This window comes from Trichechus manatus, unplaced genomic scaffold (assembly GCF_000243295.1).
Source record: "Trichechus manatus latirostris isolate Lorelei unplaced genomic scaffold, TriManLat1.0 scaffold00082, whole genome shotgun sequence".
Lineage (NCBI taxonomy): Eukaryota > Metazoa > Chordata > Mammalia > Sirenia > Trichechidae > Trichechus > Trichechus manatus.
This window is the reverse complement of record NW_004444018.1, coordinates 10,134,206-10,149,604: the sequence shown is the minus strand read 5'-3', so window position 1 is coordinate 10,149,604 and position 15,399 is coordinate 10,134,206. Positions and strand designations below refer to the sequence as shown.

Here is a 15,399-nt window from a genome sequence, read left to right as displayed (position 1 = left end):
CAGAACTGTGTGTTTGTTATCAACACAACCATTATGGCATCCTCTGAGAAGTGCATTTTGAAAGAAATTGAAGGTGTTCTGATGGGATTTTCTACACTTTCCAACAGTGGACATTCTCTTCTTTGTTGTAAATGCTAGTGCAGAGCTCTGCTGCTTTTCTCTCTGGGCAAGTGTGGTCCCCAACCCACCCCACCCCCCCAGACCCCATTCTGAAAGGCCTCTGTTCTTCCCGTTTTGCAGTTGACTAAACAGCGTCTGGTGGATGCAGATGGCATCATTAATCCAAGTGCTTTCTACATCTACCTGACTGCTTGGGTCAGCAACGACCCCGTCGCTTATGCTGCCTCCCAGGCCAACATCCGGCCCCACCGGCCTGAATGGGTCCACGACAAAGCTGACTACATGCCAGAAACCAGGCTGCGGAGTGAGTAGCCCTCCACCTCCAGAGCTGGGAGCGCACGGAGTTGCCACGCTCTGTTCTCCAGTAACAGTCCACTGACACTATCCAGGGTTCAAAAGTATAAACAGAACAATATATTTCTTTTAGTTTAAAACTCGGGGAGACAGATGAGGATGTGTAATGGAATACAACCCCATGCTCTATCACTTTGAGAAATAAGCGTCTCTAATTTCCGCCTGGAGCTTTAACGCGAAGACGTTCATCAGGCATTGCTCTTGAATGCCAGCTGTTCCATGTGAACGTTGGGGAAGACTCCAGGTTGAGTGTTATTTTACCATCACAAAATTTTATCGCCGGGGATTAAATGTTTATCTTAACTTTGTCATCTCTGGCGTTGAAGGGATTTTTGGCAAGTTGGGTCATTCCTATAAGCCATTGAGCACCTGTACTCTGTCAGAGCTGTTTAAAGCGGAGCAGAAAATCTGTATACAGCAATGTCCTCTTCCTTTCCCCTCTCAGCCCAGGGTTTGAAAGGTGATTCTCTGTGCTTTTCATTTGCAATTATGTGAGCGATATTTGTAGCTTATAGTTTGGATACTGGGCCAAGGGAAGACGTGAGAAAGGAGACGGGTCCTTTTATAAACATGGAGAGCAAGCGGGTTGTGCGCCACTGTATCTAAACCCCAGAGCCCTGTGGCAAGCAGCCAAGGCTTGTCTTAATGAAAATTTATAGTTGAGATTATAATAGGGCAAATCATGTTTAGCAAGTCAACTGAATGACCCCAAAGGGTCGGAACACACAACGGCAGTAACTAAACATTTGTTATGTAAGGATTTCTTCCCCTGTTGCTGAAGACTTAGCATTGCATTAAATAAAGAAGCATGGAAGGTTTAAGAGTGTGAGATCACTAAAAGGATAAGAAAGTTAAGCGTTTTCCCCAGTAAAGCATGACTTTCAAGTTATTTTGTTCCCATAAGTAATTGAGCAAAACCGTTTGGACTTTGTATTTTCATTTGTGTCTACTGTATTAAAAAGGGTCCTGCGAATTCATTTTTAAGTTGTTAGACCCATTACAGAGAGTGACTGCTTCTAGGAGATTAAAGGCAAGGATTGAAAAACATGCAGCTTGCAGGCTCCCATGCTTCTCTCCCCAAAAAAATCAAAAGTTGATTGTTGTTAAAAATGTTTTAAATGAAATATTAAAATTGTAAAGACCCAAAGACTATCATTGGTATTATTTGCACCTTACATTGAAAAAACCCAGTAAGTTAACTTCCTTGCAGAGTTCGTTATCTTTCATTGTAATTATGGAGTATCTGGGGACTATTTGTAAAAATGGACACAAATCTGGTATGACTCACGATGGAAATTTGTCACAACTATCCCATACCTGGGTGACGAAAACGGTGAACATGCTTGGCTGCTAACGAAAGTGTTGGCGATTCAAGTCTCCCCAGAGGTGGAAGAAAGATCTGGCGATTTACTTCTGACAAATCAGCCATTGAAAACCCTATGGAGCACAGTTCTACTTTGACACACATGGGGTCACCATGAATCGGAATCAACTCGATGGCCACTGGTACTGGTATTGCATACATAAATATCTGGGTGTTGCAAGGATCCTCTTAACCCCAGGCCTTCTCCCTTGTTGTCTTCCTGGTGCAGTCCCGGCAGCAGAACCCATTGAATATGCTCAGTTCCCTTTCTACCTCAACGGCTTGCGTGACACGTCAGATTTTGTGGAAGCGATTGAAAAAGTAAGAACCATCTGCAACAACTACACGAACCTGGGGGTCTCCAGCTACCCCAACGGCTACCCATTCCTCTTCTGGGAGCAGTACATCGGGCTTCGCCACTGGCTCCTGCTGTCCATCAGCGTTGTGTTGGCTTGCACATTTCTGGTGTGTGCTGTCTTCCTCCTGAACCCCTGGACTGCCGGGATCATTGTGAGTTTATTATAAGGGTCTTTGTGGAAGTCAGATTCCTTTCAGCATAGCTCTTTCTGCAGCCAGGACGTTTTGTTTATGTCTGGGCCTCTGGAGGAGGGTATAGATTGCATCATCCATAATATATTTATTCTACTTGAGGTGGTGAGGTTCATGGTTAAGGTAGAGCCTTTAATGGCCTTAATCTTGGGTCACTTCTCCTACAGCTTTAAAATTTCCATGTAAAGATAGGAGAGCTTTTTAAACACATTTGCCATAACAGTGCTGAGCATTTATCAAAACCCTCAAAGCATAACTAGTTTTTTCTATTTTTTTTTAATTCAAAAGTGTCATTTTGTGACTTCATTCTAGACCTAATATACAGGAGATTATTCTGTATTTAAAATGGAGGGTAGTTGGAGAATTCAGGACAGTATATGGGGAAAAAAATGGTTTTAACTCCTGGAGGAAAATGATAAACTAAGATTACTAGCTTTTTTCCCCCCCTTGCATCCTTTTTCCAGAATACTCTCAGATTTGAAGTAAGTTTCATGGAAAGTCAGTAAACTCATGGCAGTGTTTAAATTCCATGAACTGTGGTATAGCCTTCAAAATGCCAAAATTATAGAACATAGACCAGGGCTTGTTTCTGCACCAGAAGTCTGTGCAGCAGGTATGTTAAAAGGTAAATGTTTAGTCTGCAGGAGTTTTCATGGTACTTAAGTAATTGATGTTGTTCATCTTTCATTAGCTTATTAAAAGAAAGCAAAAGAAACTTTTGTGACACTTCCCCCTACCACCACCACTATCCCCTACCCCACCCCCAGGAAAGAAAACTTAGTTTCTCCTTCTCTTCCAAAGTTTGTTTTATTTGTATTTTTTTTCCCTTTGGGCCTGAGAAACTCCAAAGTCTGCCTCACAGATTTTTTCCCCATTTCCCTACAAATTTTTACAAGGAAGATGAAAGGCAAAGAAAAGCTTTTCCTTGGATTGAACTGTTTTCTTTGTCCACCGCAGTCCCCACATTTCTTCAAAGCAAAGGGGCCCCTGTAACCTGACACGTATCAGCTGATGACAGCATCCCCTTCCTCACTGCTTAACTTGCTCCCAAGTCATCTTCACTTAGCTGATGGGCTCTCCAAACAAAAGCAAAACTACTTTTACTTAAAAGAACTTTCTATCACCCTGTTCTGTCAGCTTTCTTCAGGATGGAGGATGAAACAACCAAAAATTGCAAAGTTTCAACTCAGTTGTGAGTTGAAGGATGGGCCATCATGGTTAAGATCAAAGCAGAAGGAAATATCTTGTTTTAAACTATATTAAAGTTGTAGCTAGCAGTGAGTCCATGTTTGTGTAATCTCTTAATAGATTGCTCTGGAGTCCCTGGGTGGTGTAAATGGTTCATGTGCTTGGCTGCTAAACCAAAGTTTGGAGGTTTGAGTCCACCCAGAGGCATCTCAGAAGAAAGGTCTGGTGATATACTTCTGAAAACTCAGCCTTTGAAAACCCTGTGGAGCACAGTTCTATCTGACACACATGGGGTCTCCGTGAATCGTAGTTGACTATTGGGTTTTTTTGTTGTTTCTTTTTTTTTTTTTTTTTAAGGTGGGAATAATAAAAAAATAATTTTGCTTTCTAGAGCAGATATATTAGAAAAACAGTTTTCCTTAGAATACTAAACTTTGCCTTTATGTACTTATTCCTACAGCCTTACAAATTGGCTGTCCCAAAGTCTCCATTCCCAACAGGGAGAAGTTGAATTGGGAAGCAAAGACAGTTATACAAAGTCACAGTAAATCAGTGCTTTCATTCTATTTGGGTCACGTGCATTTCTCCGCTCTTGATCTGCAAAAGAGACCACATTAGTACTTTTGACATCTTGTCTTCAACACCTAGGATGTGATGTACCCAGTCACTAATTGTTGTGTGTGTGTTCTCACAGGTGATGGTCTTGGCTTTGATGACGGTCGAGCTCTTTGGCATGATGGGCCTCATCGGAATCAAGCTGAGTGCTGTGCCCGTGGTCATCTTGATTGCGTCCGTCGGCATAGGAGTGGAATTCACCGTCCACGTTGCTTTGGTATGGGAGACATTTTAAGCAAATACTTGAAGGGAAGTTAACATTTCCTGTAGCTCTTTTAGTCTCCGTGTGGGAACCATTTAATTTTCTTCAATTTCAAGGAACACTCCTAACATGCCTCAGAGTGTAAAGGCTTCAGAGCACAGGAATTCCCTAGTAGTCACTGAAATTTTTCTGGATTCCTTTCCTTCTTGGGGATTCTAAGGAGAAGGGCATGAAAGGGAAAAGTAGCTGGGCCTCGTCAGCAATGTTGTTGGAAAGTGAGCCAGGAAGGAAGGACTTTACTCATTTGGTGTTGAATGTGTCATTAGTGTCACCAGGTTCTAAAATGGTCAGATTTGTTCCTGAAACAGATTGTGTGTATGGGCATATGTGAGACCACACTCCCAGGCCCAGTAGGGATGGGGCATGTTTGAGAATGAGGCTAGCTGGCAGCCATGGCAGTACCTTCAGGCCTATGGTTGAGGGTGCAGATGCTCAGCCTCAAGGAACTGGTGTTTCAGTGGAAGCTCACCCAGCTCCTTCATTCAGCCTCCCAGCCTCTCAGTTCAGAACAGCAGAAAGTAAGAGAAGTAGTGTTATTTCCAATAGGAGAATGTTTTCCCTCTCTGTTTCTATGCCCAATCCTATGAATACATTGTTGAAGAAAATTAAGCTTTAGGCTGAGGCCTTTATTCAAGAGGCAAGTCCATTACATGCATTTATCATTGTATATGTGTAATTATTTAGACATTAAAAAATTCATATAGTTGAGAATATAATGTCAATTCCTTTGCTGGGTTTCCAAATTCTAAAGCCTCGTGGCAGTGTGTAAATTAACATTCTATCTACAGTTGTGTTGATAGCCTAAGTACTTGGGGTTATTAGTAGGTATTTGATAAATTTTGACTGAATGAATCTTGATATTTGGAATGCCCTAACTAGGAATCTCAGTGTTGGTTTAAAGTGAGCTTAGACTAAGGTACTATTAGCCTTGCTTTTTCAGTCTCTAGCATTGTTTTGCTTTGGACTCAACACAGGGAAAATGTATGTCTACACATTTGGCTCTGCAGTTTCACCGCTGCGGCTCTAGCCCTCCTCACCTCTTCCAAACGGTCTTCCTCTCCGGTATGACTCAGACAGATTTCTTAACCTTGCCTTGTTCAGGGCTGCCAGATGTTCACATAGAGTCAAATCACTTGTTTTTCCAGGTCTTTGTTGTAAGAGGGATATAGGAAGCGTCTAACTACTCCACCATGTTGACCACCTCCGTATGTCTACACATTTACCTCTGCCTTGTTCCCTCTGTAGTCCTCCGAAGGTTTATGAAGAACTCTTGCAGGGCTATTATTATGCAACTTTAAGATGATGAACTTTTGTTATCTGTTTTGTTGCTGTTATCTAATTTCTTCCCAGCGTATACCATATTTTTACACAAATAACGCACACCTACGTTTGTTTGCTAGCCGCACCTTCCCCTCTGATGAGGTATTTTCATAAGCGCCACTATGCCAATTTTTTTTTACATGTTGCTGTAAAAAAAAATTAGTATAGCATGCTTATAGAAATACCTTGCAAGGAGGGGTACAGTTGGCAAACGTAGAAGACGTGGAAAGTTGATAATATAGAAACAGTATCCTCTAAATTTTAAGCCTGCTCAAATTATTTTCCTTCATTGAGCTGGAAGGAGGAAGAGTGCATTTTTAGAAAGAGGAGCCGCCTAGCCTACAGCTTAGAAAAAAACTAATTCTCATACCCTTTTACCAAAAGGAAGAAAATTTTCACATCTGTTAAGAATCTGCAAGTCAGTCTGATGTGAATGAAAACCACCTTTTTTTTTTGGTAGCTAGCATTGCAAACAAGGGCCTCCTAGAACAGATTTTTCACAATGGAAAAGCTAACTGCATTTCCAGGTCTGTGCACTCAAAGGTTGTATGAACATAAATATCCACACCAGTGGTGTTTACTGAAAAATTAAGGATTGCTTCTATGCTCATACAAGATTTAATTCCTTGAATTTAAGGAGTTTGATGATCTACTCATGAACCAACTTTACTTTGCAAGTGGAAACCCCAGCTTAGTGCTGCAAGTCCAACTCTTCATTCTTCAAGAGTACTGTTTACATATAGGACACAGTATTCTTACCCTATCCTGCATGTAGAATTCTCTTTAAAGTAGGAAGTTGTTGCTCTTACAAGGTTCGTAAAATGATGGAATAAGGTTGGTGAAGAAATCTTCTTCCCTGAAAGGCTTTAAGAAATCAATATGTTCCTGTCAGCTTAATATGTTTTCGGTAATGTATAAGTTGTGTATGATAGAATAAACACAGCTTGAACCTCATGGTCGCACGGCCCGAATATGGGACAGAATAACATGGTTCCAAACTGTCTTGGTGCTTTCATCCCAAGAGAAAATGACTACTAGATTGACCTTAATGTCTTTCCCCAATTGACACAGTAAGTATATAAGTGGAACCCATCTTAGAAGAAGTACCTGTTATAGAGAGAAGTATGAAAACTTACAGCACACATTTGTATACATTTATTTATTCATCTTTTATTTATTTTATGTATTCATTTATTTATTTTAGAATAACCATTCCTGTCTGTCTGTCAGGTAGATAAGGGATGGGATTGTACCCTGCAGTGTATTTTAGACCTTGATTTTGTTTGTTTTTTAAGGGTAAAATACTAGACACCAGGAGTTGCAGCCTGCAAAAGCTCTGAGCTCTCTCCTCTCAGCATATTCCAGAGCAGCCTGAACTTTCATGCAGAGCGGGAACTCCAGTCAGGCTCAACCCTCCCTGTTGGGGTCCCACTGTTAGGACCAGACGGGGTATAACAATAACTAACTCACATTAAAATGGTTCTGGGTCAGATTCTCAAACCAACTGTCTGATATACCTGAACTTACTCAGTAGATTTCCCATTTGGTATCGACAGCATTCTTGACCTAGAAGAGTGTTAGAAATGTGAAGGAGGCAGGGATATGTCCATACATAATTAGAGTAGGCTTACTTCGAATATACAGTCCCATATTTGTTCTTGTTAAACTTCCATGGTGTTCTAGATGTACTGCAAACATATTAGTTTGAACACAGTGACAAAAATTCTCACCTGAGGATGACCATGAGGAAATATGTATTTGGCACCCGATTTTCACATTTTAAGACAAAGCTGAACATTTGACCGTACAAACCGAAGGAAACTGATCATATGCACTCTGCTCCTTCCACAGGCCTTTCTCACGGCCATTGGTGATAAAAACCGCAGGGCAGTGCTTGCCCTGGAACACATGTTTGCACCCGTTCTCGATGGTGCTGTGTCCACTCTCCTTGGAGTCCTGATGCTTGCAGGGTCTGAATTTGATTTCATTGTCAGGTAAGCATGTGTGTGAGAGAGGACTGTTCTTTTAAACCACTGTTATTTGACCTTTGTTGCATATTTCCTTCTCTATCTGGTAGACATTAGTATTCTTTATGATATGAAAACCCTACATTGCTTATGTCATTCAGTATCTGGTAGGTAAGTAGAGCCACGTCTTCATTTATGACTCTACTTTCTTTTGACCTTACTAACTCAGAGATACACTGAGAGGTATATAAAGATGAGCTCTATTCTAGAGATGTCTTGTGCAGTATCTTGAGAGAAGGTGGAGGGTTTGGGACCAGCAGCAAAGCCACATGTTGAGGCCAAAGGGTCACCCAATATTGCAGTTCTTAGTATCCCACATTTGAAATAGCTACAGGAAAAGATAGTCATGGTTCCATTAATTGACTTAATTTGACCTTTGCTTCATCTCCTTCAACACTGTAGAAAGAAAAACTCAGAAATACCTACTTATTCTCTAAAGAAGTGAAGAGTAATGTGCCCAGATTTCGTATTACATCCTCACTAAGAGAAAGCATTGAATGCACAACTTTGGTGTTAAAGTTTGGAAATCCAAGGCTGTCTTAGATTCTTCTTCTTGTATCTAAAGGCAGGCAGTTTCTAGTGAGTTAAATTAAGAAGGTGACTTCCTTTTGAAAAGAATTTAAGAACTGCAGGGAAAGAGACCATTTTCCACTCTTAAACGGCCTTTGCAGTTTTTGAAGTCGCTAATCTTGGACAAACACTGCTACTTTGTGGAGGGGCAAGGCTAAAATTTGTCAATAACTAAAGCATTGCCCAGAATTAGAGCTGTAGTAGGGCAGAACCAAATGTGAGAAATGACTGGATTGTTTGGGACTCTTCAATTTGGATAGATAATCTGAACAGGTTTTCATGGGTGGGATGTGTGATTGTGTGTGTGTCTGAGCTACAAAGTTTCATTATTGTGGAAAAAGGATCAACACATTGGTTTATGGCAAACCCAGTTGGGCAATTCAGCATCATAGAGACTCAGCCTTCCTAAAATAAGTGCCTGAGTTTGCTCACTGGGGTTTGGTGTAGGGTGGAAGAGGTGGAATAGCTCTAAGTATAGACCAGTGCTTCTCAGACTTTAATGTGAAGCTCTCAGTGAACCACCTAAGGCTCTCTCAGTGCAGACGGGATTCAGTAGGTCTTGGGTGGGGCAGAGAGTCTGCATTTCTACCCACATTTCTGTCAGCGTGGTGCCCTCACACTGGTAAATTAATAAGCCAGTTCATGATTGTTGCCTCCAGTGCCAAATCGGTATTTTCCTATTTACATAAAGGCTTTGGTTTTGTTAAGTTCTGAATTTGACTTTTCCTTTATGTCCTAAGTATACATTTTTTCAGACGTTAGTATTATTTCTTCATGGTATGAAAACCCTGTGTCAAATAGAATTTCTTTCATGTAATTTCTTTTTCATTCAACACAAATGTACTAAGCACCTCAAGTGCCATTTTGCACAGCAACAAGTAGCAGGAACACAGCATTCTTCTCAGGTAGCTTACGGTCTACGAGGGGAGAGACAAGTTCACAGGCCATCCAGAACTATGGGAAACACAGGGGCTGATGGGATCTTGGAGGATTGCACTCGGCCTTGTGGAGGATGCTGCATGAGCCATAGGGAGGAACACTTTGCCAGAATTAGAGCAACCAGGCCAAGAACCTAGAGGGCAGAACTCCAGTTCTCTCATCTACTCATGACTGTCGTCTCCTCCCAGAGGTATCAGAGTTCCTGTTTCAAGCACTTAAAAGGGCTTCCCATTTTCTAGAACTGGATGAATTAACCTGATAAAGTCCTCACCGAGGTTGAATACATGAGCAGACATTGTATACACTAAGCCGTCAGAAATCTAATTGCTCTGTTTATTCTACAGCGAGATGGATGGGATGAAAATGTCTTAATGCCTGCTGCTGATATATGTCTCAGCCGAAAGTTCTAGCAGTTTACATTAGAGCAAGCCATTGGCTGCTTGGTCTTTGCTAATGTAGCTCAGAAGTCTCTAGTGTTTACAAGACCTGCAAGGTACTTGTGTTTTTATAGGGATCCTCTCCTCTTTAATCTAACAGCGAAACATATAGACGTGGCAAAGCTGGTGCCTGTTCCGTTGTATGATCAAGGGGACTATTAGCAGATAGGTATCGTGCCCTTCTTCTTCCCAGAACATCAGAAACCTCTCCCCTACCCCAGCCCACTTCCATCCAAATGACCCTAGAAATCATTAGTTACAGAAATGCCTCCTTGCTCGAAGTCTGCTCTCTCCAGCTGTGCGGAGTGTCTGCTGAGAGGCTCGCCCGGCTGCCAGGTTTACCTTGGTATTCAGGAAGGATCCCAGACCTTAGCCCTCAGTGGTGGGAAAGCAGGGCCACTTGTGCTCTTTCCTCTTCTTCCATGGTGCTGTGGCCTTTATGTTTGAATTGGCTGACGCAAAACAAGCGTATTCAGAGATGCTAAATTGTTCAACAAAAGATTAGCCTGCCGAGCAGCCCGGCCATTGTGGAGCGCCCTCACCCAGCACAATGACTGCACTCCCACAGAATGGGCAGCATTTTCTTTGCAGAAAACTGGTTCCTGTGTTCTAAAAAGGTTGCAGTTGGAGCTATTTGGTAAAACTGGAACTCACAGAATTCTAGGCAGCAAGTTGTGATTAATGAAAGCCCAGGGAAAGCCTTACCTGAGACGCCAGAGACTTTAATTAGAGATTCTGCTCTAAGATGCAGACGCATTTCACAGTGGATTAGCTGCCTGCAGAAGTGGGATTCTTTTCCTCCTGGGCTAAATTGTTTAAATTCTACACCCTTCACTTCATTTGTTTGCTTCTGTTGGGTTTTCGTGCGAGGGGCTCCCTTTGCTTTGTGCTTGTGCTCTCGGTCTGTATGGCCATTCAGCCTGCGTTCCATATTTTTGTGTTTGTGTAGCACATTCATAAATAACATTACATGCCAGGAGATTGCAGCAAATTAACAAATTCATTTTTTTTTTTTCGTTCCCTCCATGAACTCACACTTTGGGTTGTGGAATATAGTCCTCAAAGCCATAGGGTAAAAAAAAAAAAAAAGAATCTTGTGCTGAATTTGAACTGTAGTTTTTGTAGCATGCTTTTCAGTGGTATGGTTTTTATTCAGTTTTGGTTTTGACGTGCAGATGTATTTGGGCGCATGAAGGGTAGCATAATTTCTGTTCATCTCAGTAAACATTCCCGTGTCCCTTTTATCTTCCAGGTATTTCTTTGCGGTTCTGGCCATCTTAACAATCCTGGGTGTTCTGAATGGATTGGTTTTGCTCCCAGTCCTTTTGTCCTTCTTTGGGCCGTATCCTGAGGTCAGTGGTTACACTGGTGTAAGGTAAAACCCACAGGACACCTGAATGTTATTTTTCCTGGCGTCAGTCTTAATTTAGATATTTGGGTATATGCATATTTGCTGATTGTTAACATTTTCAGTAAACATATTTAACTGTGGCTTTTTCTCTTCAATGTAATAGTTTTAGGGGATGTAGTACTAGTTTTATTTCATTGTTTTTAAAAACCAACTGATTGGCAGCCTGAGTCTTGTAGATGGATATACGTGAAACACTTTCCATTGCAGAAGAATATTGGGCTTGCACAAGTAAAAAGTGCAAACCCTGCCTTTTCAATGTCTAAAAGCAAAGGGTGGTTATTTCCTCTGATGCTCCTGAAGGTAGCAGAAAGGCGGGAGGTGGATACAGAGTAATGTCAGGGCCCCCAGGTAAATACTGTGCTTTGAACTTTGAGTGTGGCCAACAATGGCTAATAACACTGTTAATATGCATTCCCCTTATAGGTGTCTCCAGCCAGCGGGCTGAACCGGCTACCTACTCCCTCCCCTGAGCCACCCCCCAGCGTTGTCAGGTTTGCTGTGCCCCCCAGTCACACAAACAATGGGTCTGATTCCTCTGACTCGGAGTACAGTTCTCAGACGACGGTGTCGGGGATCAGCGAGGAGCTCCGGCACTATGAGGCCCAGCAGGGCACCGGGGGCCCTGCCCATCAAGTGATCGTAGAGGCCACAGAAAACCCTGTCTTCGCCCGTTCCACCGTAAGTCATCCTCGAGGCTGGGGTGGGTCATTACCACCCATGGCAGTGAGTGCAGTGCTCACAGAGGGTGTCCAGGGCAGCCCCTCCCTGCTCCAAGCTGCAAATCACAGAGACAGGATACATATGATGCAAAAAATAAACATACATCAAGTCATCTCCAACTCATGGCAACCCCGTGTGTGTCAGAGTAGACCATGCTCCATAGAGCTTTCAGTGGCTGACTTTTTAGAAGTAGATCACCAGGACTTTTTTCCTAGGAGAGCCTCTGGGTGAACGCAAACCTCCAACCTTTTGGTTAGCAGCAAGTATATCAACAGTTTGCCACCACCCAGGGACTCCTAAGCATATCTTAGGTCAGATCATATGAAATGGCCAATATTTGACACTTCTTAAATTATAAAAGTACCAATTTCACATGGTTCAACTTAATACTTAGCACAAAGGACAGGGGTCGGTTACTATGTAAAGCATTAGTAGGTGTCTTCCTCCTGGTAAATACAGTTTGAGCTTAGTTATTATTGTTGAAGACTTTAAGCTTTGGTGGCTTCAAGCTCATATTCCAGGTGGCTGAAGGGAGCAGAGAAGCTGAGAACCACCCCTGAGTTCTTAGCCTCCAGTAATTCAGGAAACTGTGAAGAGGCAGCCTAAGAACAGCCCCTTCACAGAGGCTGTGTGCTCCCACAATGTTCTCTGCCAGGAGCTGCTGGAAAAAACCCAAGGCAGGTTCTAAGGCTCATGTTGCTCTGATGGAGGGCCTCCTGCTGTCCCTCCAGGAAATGGGTATTCCAGTCCCAGGCCAAAGTAGCCCTTCCATGAAAGCATGAGAGGCCAGCCAAATAACCTAAATTTTCCTCCTCTTACCCCCCGTGATGATGCCTGCTGAGCTGCAGTGTGAATCTGGTTTTGTTCAGCGGGAGCCTAAAAATAGGTACAAGCTCAATGACTTTGAAGTTGGTCACGGTCCTTTTGATTGATGTGGCCACTGTGCTGCTCTGTGCTTTGTATAGAGACCCAGAAACCAGATTCCTAACAATTGGATAGAGCTGCGCTGCCCAGCAGAACTTTCTGTGATGATGGAAATGTTCTCTGACTACGCTGTCCAGTACTAGTAGCCACTGGCCACATGTCGCTACTGAGCACGTGAAATCTGCTTAATGCAACTGAGAGACAACATTTTGTATTTTAGTTCACTTAAATTTAAATTCATGACTTCTGTTATTAGATGGCTTAAGTATGGTCACTTCTGCCTGCGTCCTGTGATTGGGTGAGCCAGGGCCTGACACTTAGCAGTTCTAGGAGAAGAGGAGCTTAGGCTTTGCTAGACTGGACAGGGTGGAGAGTGGACTGTGGCTCGGAAGCTGCCAGACCACAGCCCTGCATTTATGAGCAGCTGCCACACGTGTCCAGCTGACTGTGTTTGAGAAAGCCTGCAGATAAGATCTTAATGAATAGCTCTTTGGCCACATCCTGCAGGTCCTTGAAAGAACCGGTTTTTCCTTTGTGGGTTGAAGGTCCCCCTGGGCTCCCCAACCCCTCCCTTCTCCTCTTGCTTTGGCTGGGTCGACTGAGAGCTTGATTTAAGGAAGTGCTGCACGTGGGTGGCAAAGTATGTGTGGGAGCCAAGGTGGGAGGAGCAGGATCGGGGGTGCCCATGCCCAGCCTGGGTGAGCACTCTGCCTGTTTTAACCTGCCTGCACCCTCTACAGGTGGTCCATCCCGATTCCAGATACCACCCGTCCTCAAACCCTCGCCAGCAGCCCCACCTGGGCTTGGGGCCCCTGCCACCAGGACGGCCAGGTCAGCAGCCCCACAGGGAGCCCCCCAGAGAAGGGCTGCGGCCGCCCCCCTATAGACCGCGCAGGGACGCTTTTGAAATTTCAACTGAAGGGCATTCTGGCCCTAGCAATAGGGACCATGCGGGCGCCCGAGGGGCCCGTTCTCAAAACCCTCGGAACCCAGCATTCACTGCCATGGGCAGCTCCGTGCCTGGATACTGCCAACCCATCACCACTGTGACTGCTTCTGCCTCCGTGACTGTGGCTGTGCACCCCAGACCCGGGCCAGGGCCTGGGCATGGTCGGAACCCCCGAGGGGGGCTCTGCCCGGGCTATGAGGACTACCCTGAGACTGACCACGGGCTGTTTGAGGACCCCCATGTGCCTTTTAATGTCCGATGCGAGAGAAGGGATTCGAAAGTGGAAGTCATAGAGCTGCAAGATGTGGAATGTGAGGAGAGGCCCCGGGGAACCAGCTCCAACTGAGGTGCGTGGCTTGGGCAGGCGGGCAAGCAGTGTTTGGGAGTCTCTGCTCTTTAGTAGCAGCTGAGGGACATTGAGGGACCAGAGACAGAAAAGCTCCTTGGAGTTTCTAAGGCTGCATTTTCTAGAAGGCCCTGGGCCTGGGTATAGCCCAGATGAAACTCCAGTGAACCTTTAGAAGAATAAAACATATCCCCAAACCAGTTCCCATTAAACCAGCTCTGACTCATGACGACCGCATAGGTGAGGGTAGAACTGTGCTCCACAGAGTTTTCAGTGGCTGATTTTTTCAGAGGTAGATTTCCAGGCCTTTCTTCCAAGGAACCTCTGGGTGGACTCGAACCTCCAACTTTTCGATTAGCAGCCAAACACGTTAATCTTTTGTACCACCCAAGGTCCCCAAGGCAAGACTAATCTAACTTGTCCCAGCTTCCTTGGAGAACCAGTTGAGTTCTAAATTGGTTCTCTTTCCCCCGTTATTAAGCTGTTGAGGGTTAACACAACTGACTGAGGGCTCTAAAAATTTGACATACTCTTTATTAAAGTGTAACATGTGTATATATCATAAATGTACAGCTCAACAAATGGTCACAAAGTAAACACATCCAGGTAGCCAGCCCCCAGAGGGAGAAACAAAACATGAGCAGTCCCCAGAAGTCCCCCCACCGACCCCCACCGGAGCCATACCCTCACCCAGCCCCGTCCAAAGGCAGTCACTATCCTGATTTCTACTACCATAGCTTAGGTTTTTGCGCTTTATAAATATGAACTCATACACCTTTTACCTATTATAACTTCCTTTTTTTTTCCTTCTTCTTTTAAAGGGTGAGTAAAATCTGAAGCAAAGAGGCCAAAGATTGGGAACCCCTGCCCCCACCCCCCACCTCTTTTCAGAACTGCTTGAAGAGAACTGCAGAGAGAATGGAAAAGCTGTGCTGCCCCAGGAGAGCAGTTCACTGTTACTGTAACCGATTGTATTATTTTGTTAAATATTCCTATAAATATTTAAGAGGTGTACACATGTAATATACAAAGCGACAGTGTAAAGTAGTAGGGTTTCTCTACTCGCATCCCAGAGTGGGGAGGCTGTAGTGGGCCCCTCCGCATTTGTACATTGCTCTCTGCCACAACCAAGCTTAACTTAGTCTTAAATTTCAGCATATGTTGCTGCTGCTTAAATATTGTATAATTTACCTGTATAATTCTATGCAAATATTGCTTATGTAATAGGATTATTTTGTAAAGATTTCTGTTTAAAATATTTTAAGTTTGCATATCACAACCCTGTGGTAGTATGAAACGTTACTG

General features: G+C 43.7%; 1 protein-coding gene across 7 annotated transcripts in view; it reads left to right on the top strand.

Moving 5' to 3' along the window:
• Positions 1 to 14,096, top strand: part of PTCH1 (patched 1) — a 79,598-nt gene extending 65,502 nt beyond the window's left edge. For 6 of the 7 annotated variants that reach the window (XM_004381328.2, XM_004381326.1, XM_004381331.1 and 3 more), the window contains exons 17-23: positions 241 to 424; positions 2,067 to 2,347; positions 4,269 to 4,406; positions 7,623 to 7,765; positions 10,997 to 11,096; positions 11,579 to 11,833; positions 13,540 to 14,096. In XM_004381328.2, the coding sequence (XP_004381385.1) occupies positions 241 to 424; positions 2,067 to 2,347; positions 4,269 to 4,406; positions 7,623 to 7,765; positions 10,997 to 11,096; positions 11,579 to 11,833; positions 13,540 to 14,094 (1,656 nt within the window). In that variant the 3' untranslated portion in view covers positions 14,095 to 14,096. The remainder of the gene's footprint in view (positions 1 to 240; positions 425 to 2,066; positions 2,348 to 4,268; positions 4,407 to 7,622; positions 7,766 to 10,996; positions 11,097 to 11,578; positions 11,834 to 13,539) is intronic. The other variant, XM_023735767.1, reaches the window with a different exon arrangement.
• Positions 14,097 to 15,399: the final 1,303 nt, after the last annotated feature.